The following is a 23400-nucleotide window of genomic DNA, read 5'->3' on the forward strand; positions in this document are numbered from 1 at the left end:
GTCTGCTGTCTTTTAAAGAAGAAAACACCCCAGATGGGTGTGGACCACACACTCGCCAGGTCACATTGATTTAGCTTATCCAGTAGGTTTTTCCCTACTGATGATCCACATCTTAAGCCCACTTACCCCTCCTGATCAGAAAAGCCTGAGCGGTCTCCCTTTTTAGAGAGAACAGACAAACACAGCAAGAGTTGAAAGGAGGGGGTGTATGAAAATCAAAGGTGCGATGAAGTACAGATGAGACAGTAAAGGCTAGAACATTGAGGGCTTGGCAGAGAGGGGACATCATGTGGAAACCCAGAGACCCTTTTCTCAATTAGGTGTTTGATGGTTTCTTGATAGATATTAGCTTTCCCTGGAGGGGAAACCATGACTACTGCTAGCTCACCTGAGCCTTAAGTGAGCTGACCTGACAAATCAAAATCTCCCTTGCCCATTACATAATTCACAGGGCTCTAGAGAATACCAGAGGACAGTGTTTGGGTAAAAGTCTCTCCACCAGAGAAATAATATATGTCCTCATTCCTGGAGAACATCACCCTGGCGGTTACATATGGTTGGTTCCCGTGGTAGGACATGCAGAGCTGCTGACAACACTATTGTAATAACAACAGCAAGTCAATGGACAGATGAAGAAATCAAGAAGATATGGTACATAAACACAATGGAATACTACTCAGCCATAAAAAAGAATGTGATAATACCACTTGCAGCAACATGGATGGTCCTGAAGTTTATCATACTGAGTGAAGTAAGTCAAAGACGGGTATCATATAGTAATGCGGAATCTTAAAAATGATACGAATGAACTTATTTACAAAACAGAAATAGACTCACAGACATAGAAAACAAACTTACAGTTACCCAAGGGGGAAGGAAAAGGAATAAATTAGGAGCTTGGGATTAAAGACACTACTATAGAAAAAACAGATATGAAACAACAAGGACCTGCTGTAGAGCACAGGGAATTCTACTCAGTATCTTGTAAAATGGCTTAGCATTAGTCTTGTGTTGATAATAGTTGGCAATGGGTGATGGGTATATGGGAGTCCACTACACAATTCTACTTTTGCATGTTTTTGATTATCCATATTTTAAAGTTTGGATTTTTTTTTTTTTTTAAGCGTCTCTTTGGAAAGTTGGCTGAAGTCAACACTCAATGCTGAAGGGAGATTTCAACACCCATGGAGCCGCAGCATCCCTGCTCGCCTCCCATTGACCAGCAGCTCCAGGGTTGTTCCTGATCAGACGGTGTTTGTGCAGCCAGCATGTCCCGCATGCCCATCTAGGGGCGTCGGTCATTTTACAAGGTTAGAACTGGCTGCTCAGAGTACCTTTCTGGCAAGATGGAATCTTCCCCAGCCTCCACCCCATCCATTAAGCAGCCCTCGCGGGCGGGTGTGGTCGATTTCACAAGAGAGGGGAGGACGGCAGGTGCAAACCATTCTACCTGAACTTCTTTCCCTCGTGATCTCTCCCTGGGAAGTTTTTAGGTAGAGAGATGGGATTGGTCAGGACTATTCCTCGAAACTTTCCAGAAACAAAAACAAAAACAAAACAAACAAGGAGTTCCCGTTATGGCACAGTGGAAACGGATCTAAGAACCATGAGGTTGTGAGTTTGATTCCTGGCCTCACTCAGTGGGTTAAAGATCCCACATTGCCACGAGCTGTGGTGTAGGTCACGGACACAGCTCGGCTCGGATCCTGCGTTGCTGTGGCTGTGACATAGGCCGGCAGCTGTAGCTCTGATAGGACCCCTAGCCTGGGGACCTCCATGTGCTGCAGGTGCGGCCCTAGAAAAGCGAAAACCAACAGAAAACCCAGCACATCCAGGCAAACACACAGTTCTAGTTTTCTTAGCTGCCCCTCTTTTCATCATCAGTGATTTCATGATTTCATCCCCTCTTTAAAAGCTGAGTATTTCATCTGTGAATTAGGTGTAATTTCCTTGCTCAAAAAGAGGAACAGGGGGCTACATAAAAAAGTGGGTGAAGGGGTCATATTACTCTTTCCTGCTTCTACCTGTCACTCCCCCAAGACAGGCCTTACAGAATACTCCTCCCTTTGGTAAAGGAAGGGCCAGAAAGGGGGCTGACGGGGCCTACAACAGGGTCTCCTGGGAAAAGGTCAGGAAGATTCTGCATTGGTCTCACAAGGGAAAGGCTTGCTTTCACTTAATTACATTTTTTTTTCTTTTTTTGTCCTTTTAGAGCCACACCCTCGGCACATGGAGGTTCCCAGGCTAGGGGTCCAATCAGAGCTGTAGCCACTGGTCTACACCACAGCCACAGCCATGCCAGATCCTTAACTCACTGAGCCAGGCCAGGGATAGAACCCGTAACCTCATGGTTCCTAGTCAGATTTGTTTCCACAGTGTCACGATGGGAACTCCTTTTTTTTTTTTTTCCACTTAATCAGATTTTCTTGACAATGACAAGAAACCTTGCTCCCTCCTCTGAGGACACCCCTTTCCTTTTCTCTATTTTAAGGTTTTGACATCCTCTGTTTTGCTTTATAAAGATGATGCCACTGACTCGTGCATGGACAGAGAAGCAGATTGGTTTTCTTTCACGAGAAATCTTGACCTCGAAGAACAGAAAGAATTTCGCTGGTGGTTTTTGTCTGTTTGTTTTCATATAAAGCCTACCCTTTACTACCCAGTTCATCATGGCTTTGGTGGAAGAGAGGTGGACAGAACAGCGTGTGTGTTTGCACTTTTCTAGGAACTTCTATGCACCTAATTATTTGTTTCCTCTTCCTGGAAAGAGGCTGGCATGTTCTTGAGTGGGGTCTGATTGGTGCTGCTTCCATCATGAGGCCTATGCCTGTCCCAGCATCTGGAGGGTAAGAGCATTGCAGTGTCACCCAGAATAAATGACTAAGAGGAAAGTGACTTTACCTGCTTGAGGAAAGGAAGGCAAACTACCCCCAAGACCGAAGACAAAAAAGCCAAAAACCCTGAACCCCAGGTGAATGTGAAGCAGAAGAGAGACCAAAAGAAGCAAAGAATTAGGTCTGTAGAATTTCCTGGAAAAATTCCTATATTCCACCAAAGCCATGGAGAACTGAGTAGTAATGGGTGAGCTTTATATGAAGTCAGACAAACCAGTAGGGAAGTTCTGTCTGCTCCTCGGGGTGAAGAAAATGCTCCTTAAGAAAAGCCAGTCTGCTTCTCTATCAGCCCGTGAGTCTGTGGCGTCACCTTTACAAAGGCCACAGCCTTAAAATGGAGAAAAGGAAAGACGTGCCCAGCGAGGAGGGAAGAGAGGACAGACTGAGCAGCCGAAAGCCCCTTACCTGCCATCTGCTTTCAACCCAACAGTCCCTGAAACATCGACATACATGCAAATGACCAAAAAAGCAAAGTGGACTCGGTCAGCAAATGAAGTCAGTAAGTAAATGCTCAGTAAGTGAAGAAGGTGCGCTATGGGGTTGGTTGGTAGGAAGCACATTTCTAAGGAGTCCCCACTGGCCAGACAGGCCCGACCCAAGGAGAGGAGCCAGGCTCGATGGTGATTGTGAGCGAGGCCCTGAGCAGAAGGAAGAACCCGAAATCCGGTCCAATAGGAGGTTAACACAAAACTGACCCGTGGTTTAGGTATTTCAGGAAAGCGAGTGTGTTGCTGAAGAACTCGTCTGCCTGCTTTCAACTGAACACACGAGGTGATAAGTAACGTTCAAAAGCTGTACGGCTCATGTCCAGGCTGACTTTATTTCACGGAAAGAATAACACACCAACACGGACAACGTGATTTTCCTAAACGCTACACAGGAACAGGCGCTTTTCATTCCTCTTTTATCACAACATACAAAACAAAACAAAAGAAATCAACAGAAACACACCCAAACATACCCCCACGCCCCTTAAATTAGGAGACGTTTAAAACGGGACACGACATTTCATTACACTTGGATCCCAACTCTTATTTACAAATTAAATTGCACTTATAAAGAGAGAGACATTTCTAGCAGGGTTGTAGGTTATTCTGCTTTATTGTGGTTTTGTATCTCCATATAAAACTTGTAAAGCTGTCTTCAGTAAAAATCATACTTTCGCCGTACATAATTTATTTACCCACTGCATTTCTGAGCCCATTTTCTCTTTTTGTGCTTTTCTGCTTGGTTTTATTTTACAAATGGCACAGACCTTCCAAGTACATACAATCAGACACGGCACTCATCATGAGAGACTCATTCGTGAAAAGTCAGAGTGTAAGAAATGAGATGGTAGCAGTCTAATCCTTTGGTTCATCTTAAAAAAAAAAAAAATCAACTGATCTAATTTACAAAGGGATGGTAACTCTTCTTTTTGGTTAAAAACAAATCCACCTGGGAGATCACTGATTCAAACACTGCATTAAAAATACCACATTCAGCATCCCATCTCACTGCTCAAAGATGCCACTGTGACAACTGGTTCGACGTGACACAGGATACGGTAAGGCACAAGTGGATGGTACAAATAAAAACAAATACTTTAGGACTGTCAGGTGTTGGTTTTTTCCGCACAAATACTAAAACGTGTACCGTTTCCAAGATAAAATAACAAAAAGAAATACATTGTTTCTTGTTACGAAAGACCTATACAAAATTTTTAAATGTACACCATCTGAGCTGCCAAAAAGGGTTTAAAAAATTATCAGTTTTTTTTTTGTTGTTTTTTTTTTCTCATGCATAAACCTCTCTCTCATCAGTAGGTCCAAGAGAATTCGGGTTCACAATGTCCCAGCACTTTCTGGGAGGGAGGCGGATGAAAATTCCCCTTTCTGCTCTCCCTGACCCCAACATAAGACAGAAAACAAAGGTCAGATGTTTTCAGTAGTGTATTCTACTCAGGACAAACAACCGGAACTTAGGAAAGAGAACACAAAGACATCAGGCTGGAGACCACCGGCGCAGGACTGGCTGTCGGATTAGAGTAAGGCACTTCTTCCGGGGCTGTGGGGGGAGCAGCACCCCCACCTGCGGGCGGGGGCGGGGTCCGGTGGAGACAGACCTGCAGGGGGCGCTCCGCCGAGGGGGAGCGCGGGCCGGCCGATCTCCGCAGCAGGGATGACGTGCGAGGTAAGACGTGGAGGTGCCGTCTACACCGACGTGGTCACTCGGTCCATGGCGTGGTTGACCTCGTTCTTGTTGGAATCCAGTCCTCTAGCAGCGTTTCTGTCGTTGCGTAGGTTCTCCACCGTCTTCTTCATGTGCTTGAGCTCCCCGGGGTGCGGCGTGGCCCGCCTCAGGAGGGTTCTCTGAAAACAAAGAGCGGGGTGAGTGTCTGGGTTTTTACTCCATCACACGCTGAGAGGAGCAGCCTCCTGGGGCCAGCGTCCCATCAGAGGCCTCCCCTTCCCAGAGGTCACGGGCAGGGCGGGCGGAAAGCGTCTCTGCGGCTACAGGCGTCCATCAACTGCTCCCTAGTGGTGCAGGGAAGATGAACAGGTTACCTATGACTTATCTAGTCCCGGTGGGAGGGCTCCTCTTAGAACAAAAGACTTTGTGGAGTTCCCCTCGTGGCTCAGTGGTTAACGGATCCGACTAGGAACCATGAGGTTGCGGGTTCGATCCCTGGCCTTGCTCAGTGGGTTAAGGATCCTGTGTTGCTGTGAGCTGTGGTGAAGGTTGCAGATGCGGCTTGGATCCCTCGTTGCTGTGGCTCTGGCATAGGCCAATGGCTGCAGCTCTGATTGGACCCCTAGCAAAGAATACTTTGTAAACTATGAGATGAGTATAAAAACAAAGTTCCATGAACAGTAAGGAAAAAAAAAAAAAAGACTTGCAGGATATAACTGGGGGAAGGGGGGTGGAGGGAGAAAAAGGGAAAGGGGTAGGACATTCCAAAATTAAAATTCCTAGAATTTTCTCCCCTTTTCTAAAGGGCTTCTGGCTTTGTTCAACCCATGAGGTACAGGAGGTGAAGGAAAAGGGAAGCATTTCTTACTTTCTGGTCTTCTTTTCTCATTTTGCTTCTGCACTTTATTTATATGACCTACTGAGAAAAGTTCACACTCTTGTAATAAAGACCGCAGGGCTGGAAGTGAAGTGATAGGATATGGGCGATATTTGAAAAACTATACTATTTCACATATTATATGTTCTTTCGCTCCTAGAACAGCGTTTACATCTTTTAAAGAGCCAGTCAGTCCTACAGCAGGGTAACAAAGCAGGAGCAGTACGAAGGCAACTAGGAACTGGTGAAACAGTCATGCTTAGGGGGGTCATGCAGTAAACAGTAAAGAGTCATTCACGTTAGAGTCATTTTGTCACGGCTGATGCCTACTTTGCACTTTCCGCCTGTAAATGAATAAAGTCCCATTTGATGGGACAGCTGGAATAACAAAGACTCCAGGCAGTAATTTGAAAACCACCCTTTGTCTTGGGGTCGGCAAGTACTCCCTCTAAGTTCTGCTTATGAAAATCTCAATTAGTGCAAGGAGTTGAAGAAGCCAAAGTCAACTTGCAGAGACTCCAAGAGTTGTCCCTGGCTCCCAGAGACGCCGGGTGGCTGAGACACGGTGCCAAGGGGGGATGAAAGTAGGGCTGAGAGGCTCTTTCAAACCTATTCCTGATTGCTGAATGAAAACTCGCCCACTAAGATCACAAGCTCTCTGCCCGATGGCAAAGGCTCCTGGTTGCCAGCAGGACAGCAGGCAAGCTAAGTCACATGATGAAACATGGAGGAGTCCACAGGTACAGCTCTAAAGGGAGGTGGAGGGCAGGGAGAGATTTTGTTCACCCGGAACAATAAAAATTCCCAACCAATTTTAAGAAAGCAGTGAGGGCAGGAGGGAAAATCATCACACATTTTAAAAAAGAAAGAAACACCCACAAACTATTCAAATAAAAACACAAAAGCTAGGAGTTCCCACTGTGGTGCAGTGGGTTAAAAATCCAACTGCAGCAGCTCAGGTTGCTGCATGGGTACGGGTTTGATTCCCTGGCCCAACGCAGTGGGTTAAAGGATTTGGTGTTGCCGCAGCTAAGATTCAACTCCTGGCCTGGGGAACTTCCCTATACCACAGGCGTGGCCTTCAACAAACAAACAAAAAGGAGTTCCCATTGTGGCTCAGCGGGTTACAAACCTGACCAGTGTCCATGAGGATGTGGGTTCAATCCCTGGCCTCGCTCAGTGGACTAAGGATCTGGCATTGCTGTGAGCTGTGGTATAGATTTTCAGATGTAGCTGGATCCTGTATTGCCATGGCTGTGGCACAGGCAGGCAGCTGCAGCTCTAATTTGACCCCTAGCCTGGGAACTTCCATATGCCACAGGTGCGGCCCTGAAAAGCAAAACAAAAACAGAATAAACAAAAACCACAGAAGTCCTATTTGCCTTACATACATCTGCTGAATTAGGACCTAAAAATACTTGGTTTTCCCTTCTAAAAAAAAAAAAAAAAAAATGCCAAAGGCAAAATAAATAAAAGACCATTTGAAAATAAAAGAGCTCTTTATCAGGTGCCACTCTCAATCTTGGAAGGCTTTCAAATTCTGGACTTCTGTGGGAGCCAAGAAGCCTGAATGCCATACCGTTTCATTGTCATCCTCGTCCTTTTCGTCTTCCAGAAATCGGATTGCGCTGACTCTGTTTACTGCACGCTCATTCCAGGCCTCATCGGACACCTCGTTCACCAAACTCTCCAGGGCACCACAGCGAGGCAGGTTCTCTGTCAGACAAAGACCACATTAGTGGGGAACCCAGCTTCCTATGACCGGCAAGGCTTCCCTTTCTTTTCGAGGATGTATGATCCTATCTGAGATCCTAAGATATCTGCCAAATCAGTGCTTACTACTTCATTGCAGAATGTCATTGTAATTTACAGAGTTCTTCTTCATGAGTCTTTCTTACACACTCACGTCCATAACGTGCTTTTTTTTTTTTGGTCTTTTTGCCATTTCTTGGGCCGTTCCCGAGGCATATGGAGGTTCCCAGGCTAGGGGTCCAATCGGAGCTGTAGCCACCGGCCTACACCACAGCCACAGCAACCAACACAGCTCACGGCAACACCAGATCCCCAACCCACCGAGCAAGGCCAGGGATCGAACCTACAACCTCATGGTTGCTAGTCGGATTCGTTAACCACTGAGCCACGATGGGAACTTCCATAACGTCCTCTTGACGAGGATGTGGCCTCACAGGTTGGATCTAGTACTTTCCTAAGGAATACAATCTACCACACTCTTCTCTTGGGGCTTTAAATCCTCTAACAAGGCCGGGACCACCAGGGTGGCTCCGTTCATCCAGAGCCCTCTAGCTTTTCCTGTCAAAACCAGCTCAGCAAAGGATTTATGACAGCCGTGTGATGCGAGTGCAAGTGCCTTCTTAAACCGCACATAATTTACAAAACAAAGGTACAATCACTCGAAACAACTCTCAGGCTTGAAAGCAGTTTGCTGGAGATGTTCACTACTAATCCTCCAAACCGCCCATTTGGATTTTAAGGGGCTGATGTCTCTTAGGAGAGTGTATTTGCAGTTTCAGCCTCAGTTATAATTCAGACCCCAGAGGCCGTTTAAGGAATTTCAGACGTGATACATAGGTAGCGGCAGTACGTTATCTGCAAAGGCGCAGGAGAACCTTCCAGAAAAGACCCATGATGACCTCACACCGGAGGCGGGGCGGGGGGGGGGGCTGGCTCTGCAGGCAGCGGAGACAAAATGCAGTCACGTGTGGGAGTGAGAGGTCTTACGGAGGGGCATTAGCAGCTACGAACTCTTGTGGCCCAATGAACCTGGGGCTCAAAGTCACCTTGGCAAGCAGGTTCAGAAGGCAGTTGAGGAAGTAAGACACACGTGAGAATCTTCTCCCCGGTGGTGTGGTCTGTGTCCGTCTGGAATGTGAGCAGGGGCTGGGACTGGTTGTCCGATAACCACAGAGCCTTCAGCTTCAAGGTGGTCAGAGATAAAGGCAGGTGCAGCAGCCTGGTTTACAACAAAAAGAGCTATCAGGATCTCCAAATTTGTAAGTAAATCAATACTTGCTCAAAACAGGGGAAAAAAAATTAAAAACAGCTTCCTGGGATTGGGTTCGATATGTGAACAGATGCTATATTGATCATAAGATACTTGATTTAGTCTTTGCAGCAGACACTTCCTTGCATCTCTGCGCTCCCTTTCCTGCTTTCACGTCCCTTGTTATCGTCTCCAGGCCGAGGGGCAGAAGATGAGGAAGTTGCAGCAGCCGCTGTTTACTCTGATGCTAGGAAGTTTCCATTTAAAGAGGAAGGGGAAAAAACCCAGTGGAATTGTGGAAGGAGCCAAAAGCCAGAGTCATGGCAACGGCCTCACCAACAGGGCTGGTGTGAGGCCATGGAGTTACCTGTTCCCGGTAACACCCGGCAAATCAGGACAAGAAGAAGGCAATGCGTGAGGTGCTGCAGACTTTAACCTGCAGTTAAAGTAAAGATTGAAAATTTTCTTCATGGGGCTTCACTCGTTCTCTCCAGGGAGATTATTTTAGGTTTTCCATTTTAAACTTTTAAGTTTCTAAAAGCTCCCACTTTTCAGACACCTACATGATAATTAATTTCCACATCGGATTGCTTCAGTTTCAAAGGAGATTGTATATGTTAAAGCACTTTAAAAATTATAATGTGATACCTAAAGATGAGTTTTCTATTTATGTTTGTACAAATATTTGACCAGTTAAACCTATGTAGTAAAGACCATCACAGGAAATCACATGTACTTGGTACTTGGCAAAGATTACTTTTGAGCAGAGGCTCTCAACGGGCAGGGTGGCGGCGGGGGGGGGGGGTTGCCCCTCAGGGACATCTGGCAGCGTCTATACACATTTGGGGGGTGCCACTGACATCTAGTGGGCCGGGGCCAGGGATGTAGCTAAATATCTTAGAATGCATAGGACAGACCCATAGCAAAGAACTATCCAGCCCCAAACTGAATGGGGCCAAGGATGAAACTCCAGCTGCTGGAGTAAAAACCTCATGCCGTACCCAAGTCTACTAATTCATTCTGAAAACACCCAAAGCTCTGCAGATATCAGGAATCTAAGGCTAATGAATTAAAGGTTATACTTGATAAAGTATTTTCACTGGAAGGATGGCTCCGTGGATTAAGTGATGGATCTACCTTAGAAATGACTTCATGAGATAGGTAATAATAAGCTAATCACATTCTGTTACCTACAATTCAAGGCTCATTAAGAGAAATCTCTGGCTCATTAGTTTGATGAGAAGTTACATCACAGCATGTATTCCGGGGTTCCTTCTTCTATGAAATGGTGCAGTTATCGCCAGCTAACACATGTAGGAGAGCTGCCTGTTTGTTTCACCGATGGATGCATATGCTGTCTTATCTGACGTGCGCACCATTTTGAATTGACAAGCTTGTGGGAAATGAACTAGCACTCTATGAAGAGCAGTTCTCCAATATTACAAAACTAATCCAAGTAGAACATAAGCATGAACCAGCTAAGGTCCTTAAACACATGCAGTTAAAAACAATCGAAAAATGTGGAGAGAGTACTGATAACAAATGCATTAACAAACTTTTTACGAAAACAATACGTTTCGCAAAAGCTTTCCCATGTGCTAGTTGTGGAGATGAGCAAATATCTTCTTTCCCTAACAGTTAGTCCAGCAAAGGCTGATCCATCCCACACGTGCGCAGTGGGTGCAGTGTTGAGTAAATACCGGGGACCGTATCCAGATGGGAGCTGGGTCTTCAAGTCGGTGTATCCGGGAGACCTGCCTGTGTTAAAGATCCTTAAAAAGACTCTACATGTTGTGCACGCCAATATTTCACTGACAGTCAAATTGGGTGGGAGACATTTGTCTTTAAATCCCAGAATTCACCCAGTGCAGGGACATGCATATACCATGAGGATGCCTGGGCGGGGGCGAGGGGGGACAGCGACTCACAGACCCACCTCCCCTTATTCTGAGTTTTGGTTCTTTGAGGGAGATAGAAAATAAAATCTCTCTCTCTCTCTTTTTTTTTTTTTTTTTTTTTTTTTTTTGCTATTTCTTGGGCCGCTCTGGCAGCATATGGAGGTTCCCAGGCTAGGGGTCAAATTGGAGCTGTAGCCACCGGCCTAAGCCAGAGTCACAGCAACACGGGATCCGAGCCGCATCTGCAACCTACACCACAGCTCACGGCAACGCCGGATCGTTAACCCACTGAGCAAGGGCAGAGACCAAACCCGAAACCTCATGGTTCCTAGTCGGATTCATTAACCACTGCGCCACGACGGGAACTCCGAAAATAAAATCTCTTATGTTCAAACAAATGATCTCTCCTTCTGCCCAAAGGCTGTCACACACAGACTTGAATGCAAGGAAGTTTAAGACGGGAGGTAGAGTATTTGCCAGAGACTGTAAGGCGATTTTTATCTTTTGTCTTTTTAAGGCCACACCAAGGCATATGGAGGTTCCCAGGGTAGGGGTCGAATAGGAGTTGTAGCTGCTGGTCTATACCACAGCCACAGCAATGCGGGATCCAAGCTGCGCCTGTGACCTACACCACAGCTCACGGCAACGCCGGATCCTTAACCCACTGAGTGAGGCCAGGGATTGAACCCACGTCCTCGTGGATATTAGTCAGGTTTGTTAACCACTGAGCTACGACGGCAACTCCTGGATTTTTAAAAAAATATCCTAGTACACTGAGAGAGCTTAGAGTACCTCAAATCCTTTTGCATTTTATTGGACAAGAGGGTAACTCTGAAAGTCTGTTCCTATTTCTTTCTTAAAAAGGTGTTAAGCTCACTTCCTCCAGAATGTTTAAAGTTCCAAGGTCTTGGGCAAGAATTCTGTAGTCAGCATCTCTACCTTTCAAGAGCATAAGGAAAAAAATAGATCAAGCTCCGAAAGCTGGCACAACACACAGATACTAAACCATGGTCATTGTGCCTTCTTAGACTAATAACTGGCTTCCCAGCTAAATGCTAAAGCAAAGGTATAAATAAAAGGCTACAGAGAGCATCGATAACAAATGACAGCTTCTAGGGATGACAAATCAGATAATAAAAGCTAAAATAAATTACTAGACTCCACAACAACAGGTCTTAAAACCACATTTGACCAAGCCATGTGAGACAGATGTGGTTGGTGTCCAGAACCCCGGTTTTCCTGCAGAGCCAGTGTGCCAGTCTGGACGCGGCTGCTGCCACCCAAGCGCACGCCATACACGAGCTTGTTCACACGTGTCTTGTGGCCAAGGTGTTCCCAGGGGTGTCAAAGAGAAAACAAGTCCCCGCTCCCTGCCCAGTCTGCAAACAGAGACTCTGTGGGCTGGGCTGACCCTCTCGCTGACTCACTGTGGCCTGGGGGGGAAAGACACACACGCTCCTCTGTTTCTCTCCGGTGAAACATCCCAGCTACAAGCCAGAAAACAGATTTTAAATACATACGTATATAAATACACACACACACACACACACACACACACAAAACCATACACACACACTCGCTGCTCTCCAGCAGAGTTAATAAAACATTTTTGGTTTATTCTGGTACCTTCTGTACACTACAGAATCATCACAAGAAACCGCAGCCCCATTTGGACACATCTCCCTGGTCCATTTAGGACCACATTCCCCCCGAAATAAAAAGCCTGTGGTTACTATTTACATCAACAGTCCAAGGACTAAAGCAGATGAACAACCAAACTGTGAGCGTCTCGTTTCCAGTCACATCAGGGACAAACCCAGCCCGAGGTGACCGTCCCCACTTCTACCGACTACAGCAAGTGCTCTAGCAAGTTTATTTTGCAGCTTGGCCTACAGATGAATGTAATGCTGACTGAACCTGGGGTTGAAGGCTTCTTACAGTTGAATGTTTCATCTGCGTTCTGACCTCCCACTAGACTTTTCGGTTTTAAGCGAAGTTTCCAAAAATGTTTAAAGATACAATGGATGGACCTAGAGATTCTCATACTAAGTGAAGAAAGTCAGAAAGAGAAAGACAAATGCCATATGATATCACTTATATGTGGAATCTAAAATACAACACAAATCGACACATCTACAAAACAGAAACAGACTCACAGACAATAGGGAGCAGACTTGTGGTTACCAAGGGTGGAGGAGGAGGAGGGAAGGCTTGGGAGTTTGGGATTAGCAGATGCAAACTATTATGTATAGGATAGAAAAACAATAAGGTCCTGCTGTACAGCACAGGGAACTATATTCACTATCCTGTGATAAACCATAATGGAAAATATGAAAATGAATATATATATATATATCTGAGTCACTTTGCTATATAGCAGAACACTGAACCAACTATACTTCAATAAGTATTCTAAAAGTTTAAAGATATATATATATAATATCTAAATATATATTTATAAAGGGACCAAATCACTGAAAAAAATGTACACAATGCCAAAATATCTAAAGTGAAAGCTCCCTGTAACCTCAAGTTTCCACTTCTCCACTAGAGGAACTACTGTTAATACTCTGGTGTTCTCAAGAGGTAAGATTTTTTAAAAACAAAGACATCAAGAGGTAAGATTTTTTAAAAACAAAGACATCAAGAGGTAAGATTTTTTAAAAACAAAGACAAGGAGGAGAGCACCACGTACACTTGTTTTCTTCATGGGCATCGTGGGTCCCAATGCAGAGAAATAAAGAGCTCGTTCTTTAGCTGCTCGGTATTCCGCGGTATGGCTCTGCTACTGTGCTGTGTTTTGTCTTTTAATAATTTTTTTCCAGCTTGATTGAGATGTAATTGACATATACCGTTGTGTAAGTTTGAGGCAGACAATGTGATGATTTGATGCCCTTCTAGACACAGTCGGCTCTTTGTGTCTGAGGACGCAGATACCAAAGGCCAACTCTACCACAGCGTCTTCTATGTGACACTGGAGCGTCTGCCCACTTGGGTGCCCTCAGGGGTCCTGGAACCAGTCCCCCACAGATATGGAGGGACGACTGTACTGTGAAGTGATTACCTCAGTAGGCTCAGGTAGTTTCTCTATCACCTCACGTAAGCATTGTGGGGTGTCTGTGTGTGTGTGTGTGTGTACATGTGCATGTGTGTCTGTGTGTCCATGTTGAAACAGTTTACCCTCTTAGCACCTTTCAAGGCCATGATACAGTCACCAGGCTGTTCATGAGATCCCCAGAACCTACTCATCTAATAACTGGAAATCTGCACCCTCTCACCAGCATCTCATTTCCCCCACCCTCTGGCTCCTGGCAGCGACCACTCTTTCTGCTTCTCTGAGCTCCGCTTGCTAAGACTCCACATGTAAGCGGGAGCATACAGTATCTGTCTTTCTCTGTCTGAACTGTGTCTCCTGTTGAGCGAGCACACCCCTCCTCTCCTGCCCTCGGACACTGAAGTTCCTCGTTCTTGGGCTTTTGGACTTGGACTGAATTGTACTGCTGACCTTCCTGGGCTTTGCCCTTCTCTGTCCAACTAATTTCACTTAGCAAAATGCCCTTAAGGTCCATTCATGCTATTGTGAATGGCAGGATTTCTGACTTTCTCACAGGTGAATAATATCCCATTTCATATATACATATATATGTCACCCCCCCCACACACATATCCTCTTTATCCATTCATCTGTTGACAGATGCTTAGGCTGTTTCCATATCTTGGCTACTGTGAATAAAGCTGCAACAAACATGAGATTGCTGTATCCTATGGTAGATTTTTTTGTTTTAATATCTTGAGGAAACTCCACGCTGTACCAGTTTACATTCCCACCAGCAGCACCCAAGGGGGTTCCCTTTTCGATACATCCTTGCCAACATTTGTTATCTTTTGTCTCCCCCACCCCACACTTCTTAGGGCCACTCCTGCAGCACACAGGAGTCCCAGGCTAGGGGTCGAAAGAGAGCTACAGCTGCCAGCCTATGCCACAGCCATAACAACATAGGATCCGAGCCATGTCTGCGACCTAGACCACAGCTCACAGCAACTCTGGATCCCTAACCCACTGGGCAAGGCCAGGGATCGAACCTGCATCCTCGTGGATACTAGTCAGGTTTGCTTCTGCTGAGCCACAGTGGGAACTCCCTTGTCGTTTTGAGAAAAATCATTCTCATAGGTATGAGGTGCTATCTTTTAATCTTTTTAACTTTTGGAACTATAAAATGTAAAGGTACACACTATTTCCCCATGGACAGCCATGGTCTGTAGTATTTGGTACTAGCAATACTGTGAGGAAGATGCTCTAACATCTGATTTGTGTACCTGGCGGATATTCATATGGGAAAGCATCTAAGGATTAAAGACATCTGTATTCCAGGCCGACAGGTGGTTGCTGATACCAGACACCTCCTCTGTCACTGTGCCAGAAGCCTTGGTGCTTAGTTTCCAAGTGGCATTTTTAGCGTTGTCCTTGCTATAATTTTTCCCATCAAACATGTCGAAGAAAGTATCTGGGAACCAACGTGCAGTCTCCCTGCCTGCGCCAGTTGCAATTTCTCTATGCTTCGGGGAGAGAGGCAGAGACTTCTGTTGTATTTGTTATGGTTCCCCATGGTGTGACCTTGCTACAAGCTAACAAGCTGCCAAGCCAGCCTCTTTTTATTAGTTTCTATATTGATACTTCAAATAAGTAGTAATTATCTTAACGAGCTTAAGGTGTGGTCACGCATCTACATATACATGGACTAAATGACACACTTAACCGACTCAGATGACAGCTATGGAGCTCAACTTTTTCACTGAGTTTTCTCTACCCTGGCCCAAGCGTAATAAAAAATCAAACTTTCCCTGCTTGTGGAAGATGGGGCCTTCACTTGTGTGAAAGACAGTTTTTATATGTCTGAGCCATCTCTCTGCTCAAGAATAAGTGATGCAGAAGTTCCCATTGTGGCTCAGCGGTTAATGAACCCGACTAGCATCCATGAGGACAAGGGTTCGATCCCTGCCCTTGCTCAGTGGGTTAAGGATCCAGCGTGGCCGTGAGCTGTGGTATAGGCGGGAGGTGACAGCTCTGATTGGACCCCAGCCTGGGAACTCCACATGCCATGGGTGCAGCCCTAAAAAGACCAAAAAAAAAAAAAAGTAAGTGATGCAAATCCCTGTTCCCCAGAGTGGCAAGAACCAGGGAGGGCCTGGAGTCACTGAGTTTCTCCTGCTGGAGGGAGAGGTCAGGACAGAAGGAACCTCCTCAAGCCATTCGTCTCCTGGGGCTTCGGCCAAGCAGAAATTCACCATCCAACTCAAATTAATCCAGAGTTTCCAGTAACCAGTAAGAATCTACCAAGATGTCCTGAATGCATTTGCTTTAAAAAGGTGAGTGTTTCCTGAGGCCATAATTCATCACCAGATTCCCTGAGCCCTGTTGTTTATTTAGCACTGTAGCCCACGATCCATTAGCAGTCAGGAAAAATGCTGGCTTGTGCCCGCTCTAAGCGAGTGGGGAATCGCTTAGGACACAGTCCCCCAGACACTCTTCAGAGCGCTGCCATCTACCACTCAGAATCAATGAGCTTCCTCCTTTGGTCCAGCACTTTTTCTCCCATCCAGCTTCATAGCACGCAAAAGCATTTCTTAAATTCCTTTTGGCCATGAAGCCTGTGATATCAGGCACTTTGCAGTGGCCTGCCAGCCGTTCTGCAAAATCAACATTTTTAGCATGGGTACTCAGTTGACAAACAGTGCCAGGCGCCTGTTATGGGCCAGGCACTGTGAAAGGGACAAATCATACAACACACAAACCATAACGTCTAACTTTAGGTAACATTAGCTCTAGGAGGGTTGCATGCAGCAAAACAGGCCATTGTCATGGGGGCAGTTCAGAAATGCAGAGCTGGAGAGACGAAGGCTTCCTGGAGAAAAAAGGAGCATGGGAGGTGAAGAATAAAAGTGGGGAGACGGAGAAGGGGTCAGAGGTGGAAAGGAGAGCCTGGGGGTTGGGGCGGAGGGGAAGTGCAATGACATTTGCCGTGAAGACATCAGTTCAGAATGGCTGAGACAACTTCACAAAGGTGAAGAGGAGGCACAATCCAGAGACAGGCCAGCAGCCCCGGCTGTCCTCTGACCCAGAACTTGAGAAATGGCACTGCCATGCCCTTGGGGACGCAGACTGGGGGCTCTTCAGGGTTTTTAGATCATGAACCACTTGGCAAGTCTGATATTAGCGGTGGATCTTCTCTCCAGCAATGTCTTCCTGAAAACAACTTTGTTCACGACGTGTTGGAGGTGGGAGCAGGTTTCAGAATCACGGGCAAAAGGCAGCAAGAGCCCTGGTTGAAAGCTGGCTCAAATTCACTGGAGCTCACTTTCCAGATGAGGAAACTGAGGCCCATGGTGACTCACAGAAGCCAGTGAGAAAAGCCAAGGTCAACCTAGGTCTCCTGAGCCCCTTCCATCAGGGTACTGCTGTCCGGGAAGCATTTCTCCAGGTTTGCCCACCGTAACTTTAAAGGACCCCTGTGCCCTGGCCTCCTTTATACCGTCGGGCTCCCACTCCAGCTCCCAGATCAAGAACTTCTGGGGGCCTGTACAACTAATCAGTGTATGTTCTCCGAGGTGGGGCAAGGGCAAGACAGCACCTGCTGGGAGGGTGAATGTCTGCTTCTCTGTCCCCCGCTCACCTGTTCCCTGCCACATCCAGGACGTGCAGCTCAGTGGCCTGTGACACCTCAGCAGGAATCCGAGTCAGTCTGTTGTCCCGCACGCAGAACACGGTGAGGCTGCAGCACCCGCCAATCTACGATGGGAATGAAAACACAACTTTCTTTCCAGGTTTTTCTGGGGGGTAGGGTGGGACTAGAGGGTCTTGTTCATCAAACGGCATGGAAAGGACGCATAAAATCCTATCACATGATTTTAACCCTCACTGATGACTGACTGGGATCAATTCAAATCATACAAAATACCAAACCTGTCCAGTAAGTTCCTAAGAAGCTCCGCAACATTAAACATGCCTGTTCCAAACTGAATCAAGTGGATAAGAAAATAATATAGTTCAAAACTTTCCTTCTGAAAAGAAAGTCATTTTCTACTGCTACCGGATACAACTGCACCTTTTAAATATGTTAGCCAGGCTACCCAGGGCCAAATATTATTTGGTAACATGAGAATTCTAGGTTTCACCACAATGAAAAAGATTAAGAAAAAGAATATATATATATATAAAACTACAAATATATATTTATATAAATATATAGTATATATAAAAACTATTTCTATATTTACATAAGTATATAGTATATATAAAAAACTATGATATAACTGAACCACCTTGCTGTATACTAGAAACCAATACAATGTTGTAAAATAACTATACTTCAAGAAAAAATAAAATAATTCTAGGTTTCAAAAGTTAGACCAAATACACTCATTGAAGATCTGCCCACTATATTAACTTCAGTGTTCCAGTTTATTAAAAAAAAAAAAAAAAAGGAGGGACATCTGAGAGCTGATACAACACATTAATCTCTATCATATATCTGGTCTTTCACACTTAATTTAATAAATTCATTTCTTTTGATAAATGCAAAACCAACAATCTTTTGCAAAAAGTGAATCTGGGCAGCACGACCTACTGCTAATAGCATATGTCAGTATCTGCATCCACATCAAATTTGATTACCATTTTTATTTTTTTTAAGGAAGCAAATCCAAGGTAATTGAGTTTCGTATGAGTCTGGTCTGGTCTTCACAAAAGAATTCAGTGACTCTCTTGAATACACTGGTTGTGGTTTCTACAGTCAGGAAAGCTGAACCAAGGGGGTGGAGAAACAGCTCGGCCCCAGACACAACGTCCCACATGCCTCTGCGTCCAGCACGATGCTCTCCGTACACTCGCTGTCCTAAGAGCAGCTGCTGGGAGAGGCGCCTGAAGGGACTCATTGATTCTGACACGTGGAAAAATACTCCAGAGCCTCCCGCTTGAAGAGGAGCAAGAGATCTGGATCTTCAGCCATAGCAGGATATACCTTCTGCCCTTTTCTCTCCATCTATGTGTTTAACATACGTCTGTATCTTAAAAGGCAGAATGCATACTGATGAAATTGCTACATCAGGACCTCCACTCCATGTATAATCTTTCTTTTTTCCTTTTTACCTGCAGCATATGGAAGTTCCCCAGCTAGAGGTGGAATTCGAACTGCCATTGCAGCCTACGTCACAGCCACAGCCACAGCCACACCAGATCCAAGCCGCATCTACAACCTACACCACAGCTTGCAGCAATGCTGGATCCTTAACTTACTGAGCGAAGCCAGGGATAGAACCCGCATCCTCACAGAGACAACATCGGGTCCTTAACCCGCTGAGCCACAATCTTACATCTTTCCCTTAGTAGTTACTATAAGGATTTTGAAATAATCCATTTAACCACAGCATAAATATGAATAATGAATGCAAAAGGAAACTTAACATATAAGAAAGCCCAGACTAACTCTCGTCACCCAGAAACACCCAGAAACGCAGTGTCCCCTGACTAACTCTGGTCACCTAGAAATACCCAGAGATGCAGTGTCCCCTAGTTTCCCAGTATTCACATTTTCCATCTCAGAAAAACTGGTTTGTTCACTGTCCTCAACAAGACATCTTGTATTTTTGGTCATCCTGCTTCTGATAGAAATGCCCTTCTTCTGTCTTTCTGAAATCTCCTAGACCCTGGCTATTGCTGCTGCCAAATAACTGTAGCTATTGCTTTTCCGAGGAGTGAAAGTCCCAGATCTAAGTGACCCATGGCCCTTGATTAGCTTAACATCTGCTACTCGGCCAAGTCTTCCCTGAAGCCCCTGGTCCACATCCGTACAGCACCCCCCGTGTTTCTTTCCTAATTACCACAGCTGTTTAATTTGCACGTTTGCATATAGTCAGGGTGCCAGGCATCCTATCCATTCACAGGTGAAGCCATCTACCAACATGCCATGAAGGTCTGTCGCCACACTTGCATTTATTTGATAACTTAGCACCGAAAGGCTGCTCCTTTGTTATTGTCTGCTTCTATGGGTAGCAATGGAGACCACAAAACTTTTCTCTGGTGAGACTCATTTCAGGGGCCTCTCTTACATTAATATCATTCCCAAAAGATGCACCCCACAGCATTCTTTGGGGCCTGGCATTCCTCTCTCCCTCGAGGAAAGTGATCAGGTTTCCTCAGGGGCCCAGGTATATGGAGGAAGAAAAGGAATCAAAACCCTGGACAGTGGTCTCTCCTAGACCCTGGCTATTGCTGCTGCCAGATAACTGTAGCTATTGTTTTTCCGAGGAGTGAAAGTCCCAGATCTAAGTGACAGGTCGTCCACACCTGAGCCCCTGCCTTGTTGCTGGACTGTGCTGAAGCCACTCAGCTCTGCCCTGGATGCCCCAGAAGCTCCTAAAACACTGTCTCCCTGACAGTGTTGTGCACACAGTGTGAAGAACAGGCATGAGTTCGGTATTGCATTTTGCATCCTTTGCTTTCTCTTTGGAGTTTAGGAGGTAGAGTTTATAGGCTCCTTGGGGCTCAGCTGGATAGAAATTCTGAGAGGCAGAGTCACTGTTTAAATAACTCATTACCAGTTATGTAGGAAGCTGATATTTTTAAACTCCTTTAAACCACATAATAGCACACAAGGCTAATGGCAGCATCTAAAAGAATACAAGGGCTGGGACTTGGATTCTCTGAGAATTACAGGGTAGCTGAGGACCCTCGCTGGGCTGGTCTGTGTTCTCCTAATTCAAGATACCATCCTTAAGTGGTTGGCACTCATCCAGTCCATCGCAAGGAGATCGGGCCTGCAGATCGCTGAGCAAACCTTTGGGCAGGGCAATTTTCAAGGAGTATTAATTGCCTACCGGTGACAGCTTAGAGGAGTTAATCAGACGGGTTCCATGATTCAAAGAGAAAGCCTGTGTGAGTCACCTTTGCCCGTCTCCTGCTTGGTGAATGCCCGCCCTGAATGTAAAGGAACTTTCATTTTCCTTCAGTACCTTCCTTTCAATATTATTTCGAACAGAACTGAACCCACACTTCACTGGCAAGAAGGAAAATGTACAATAAGCAAAATCTGGTCAAAATACCATTTGAACAGAAATAGCATGATGTGTAATTTTAGAAACCAAAGACTCTTTTTGCCTTTCCCATCATCATCTGTGGCATATTATTCAAATGTTCCCTCCCCCAGAAGCATCTGGGAAACCATGTGGCTTTGGGACTCCCCAAATTGTCGGGCCACGGATATCAAAATAGCCACTGACGGCAAGAGCAGTCTTCTTTACCACACCACCTACACACGCAAAAGCCCCGTGAAAGATCTAACTCAAACCAAATTCTACCACAAAGGGATAATCAGTATTCACGTTGCTGAGGTGCAAATGCCATGCATTTGTGATTATAAAGATACACTTCAACCGAATGAGTTTGTGATTTTGAGCATCTTTGCTGGCATACGACATCGAGAATGTCTTCCCAAGTCATTATGCTTCTAACGGGATTTCCACCAACCACACGGTTATTGCCTTCTACAGATGTGTCACAGATTGCTTAGCAAACCCCCATCTGAGATGCTTCTAATTAGTCCTGCCGTCTCTTTGCTGTGTGATCCTGGACAAGTCACTTAACCTCTCTGAGTCTGGGTTTTGAATTCTGGTGGATGCTGATGATGATTTACCTAGACCTCACTGAACTGTTGTGAACATCAGACAAGAATTAGCATGAAGGTACCTGGCATGGCGCCTGGCATATGTTAGCTGTGCCTGTACATGCCTGGCGTGGTGCCTGGAGCATGTTCGATGCGCTTACCTACACTGTGAGGAATAATCTTGGGCATGATGCTCAGTGTAGATTCATAATGGTTTCCTTGAGATAAATTCCTATAAGTGCAGTTTACAGAATCGAAGGGTGTGCACATGCTTTACGTTTTTAATAATATTACCAAATTCCCTTCCAGAGAAGTCGTAAAAATTTATACTTCCATGATAATTAGCACTTTTCTATACCTTCACCAAGATCTGGTATACCATTAATATTTTTTACATCTTGAAAACATAGATGAAAATGCTGCAACACTTTGTGCATAATAATTTCACATTGATAGTCATTTCTATTTTTTTCTCCTGTGCATCACTTACTGGTTTTTGTCAGGGGGTTCTTTGCTTTTCTTTCTGTCCACTTTTCTAGAGTGGGTACATCTCTTTGTTCAATGACGTGAAAGAAGTTCTAACAGAGTAAGTTAAGACAGCCTCTGTGTGTGATGCCAAAAATGTCCCCCGGTCCCCAGGCTGCCTTTCTTTTCCTCGTTTTTTCTTTCATTTTTAAAAGTTTTATTGAAGTATAGTTGATTTACAATGTTGTGATAATTTCTTAATTTCCTTGAAGATCAGAAATCTCATTTCCCTACAGACAAATCTGTGAACTGTTTCCTTGATGACGTATTTCCTCTTTCATGTTAGGAACACCTTCTCCATCTTGAAAGCGCAGGAGTCAGCTTTTTTTTTTTTTGCTTTTTAGGGGCACACCCGTGGCATATGGAGGTTGCCAGGCTAGGGGTCGAATCGGAGCTACAGTTGCTGGCCTATGCCAGAGCCACAGCAACGTGGGATCCGAGCCGTGTCTGCGACCTACACCACAGCTCACAGCAATGCCGGATCCTTAAGCCACTGAGCAAGGGCAGGGATCGAACCCGCAGCCTCATGGTTTCCACTGTGCCATGGGAACTCTGGAACAGCCTTTTTTTGATTCTAGCATTTTTAGGTTTCCTTTTATAGTGTCTCTTTTATTTATCAATAATTCACTTTAGCGCATGGTGGGAACTTACTCTAGAAGAATTTTAATTTGTACTAATAAGAAGGCAGAAAGCCAGCCACAAAATGAAAACTCTATCACCATGGACATTTCTGAATATCACACTAACGTCTATGGCTAATTCATGTTTACAGACTGCTTATGATAAAGAAAAGCTTTAATGAATGATCCACAAATTTTCCTTTGTCTTATCTGACTGGGCAGGTGTGATGTATTTCGTTAGGGTCACTTTCATTTTGACTTAATGGAGACACAGACTGAACTCTACACTTGGAAACACACTCAGTTTCTTCCAGCCAGAAACCCTGTGTGGTCCGGGTGGTTTAAAGGTAAGATGTTACGTATATGCACTACGACATACGAAAGAGATAAGCAACAAGGCCCTACTTAGCGCACAGGGAACTATATTCAATATTTTATAATAGCGTATATGGGAAAGAATCTAAAAAGGAATCACTGAATCACTGTGCTATACACCTGAAACGAACAGAACACCACAAATCAACTGTACTTCAGTAAAAAATGATTTTTTTAAAAAAAGGTAAGATATGATGAAGTTTCTGGCTCTCTTCATACCCATGATCTCACACATACCAACTTCCTGTCTATCCACCAGTCACACTACAGCAGAGTCTCTTCCCCTTCATTCTTCCCTCCACCAAAAATAGGATTTTTTTGCTTAGAGAACCTCCTTGTTCCAGATACATACACACTGGAGCAATGGGATGAGAAATAAA

The 23400-nt window shown here is 45.1% G+C and overlaps 1 protein-coding gene across 1 annotated transcript in view; it reads right to left on the reverse strand.

The window, feature by feature from the left end:
- Nucleotides 1-3695: 3695 nt before the first annotated feature.
- The window catches only part of LRRC1 (leucine rich repeat containing 1), a 129639-nt gene continuing 109934 nt past the window's right edge, over nucleotides 3696-23400 (reverse strand). Inside the window, exons 11-14 of the mRNA XM_001927688.7 lie at nucleotides 17514-17629; nucleotides 8742-8914; nucleotides 7523-7659; nucleotides 3696-5245 (exon numbers count right to left, since the gene is read on the reverse strand). Coding sequence (XP_001927723.2) covers nucleotides 5087-5245; nucleotides 7523-7659; nucleotides 8742-8914; nucleotides 17514-17629 — 585 coding nt within the window. The 3' untranslated portion in view covers nucleotides 3696-5086. The remainder of the gene's footprint in view (nucleotides 5246-7522; nucleotides 7660-8741; nucleotides 8915-17513; nucleotides 17630-23400) is intronic.

Source organism: Sus scrofa, chromosome 7 (genome assembly GCF_054392235.1).
Source record: "Sus scrofa isolate SSC_HxYL_T2T_F1_AM1 chromosome 7, Sscrofa_HxYL_maternal_Yorkshire_Landrace_v2.0, whole genome shotgun sequence".
NCBI lineage: Eukaryota > Metazoa > Chordata > Mammalia > Artiodactyla > Suidae > Sus > Sus scrofa.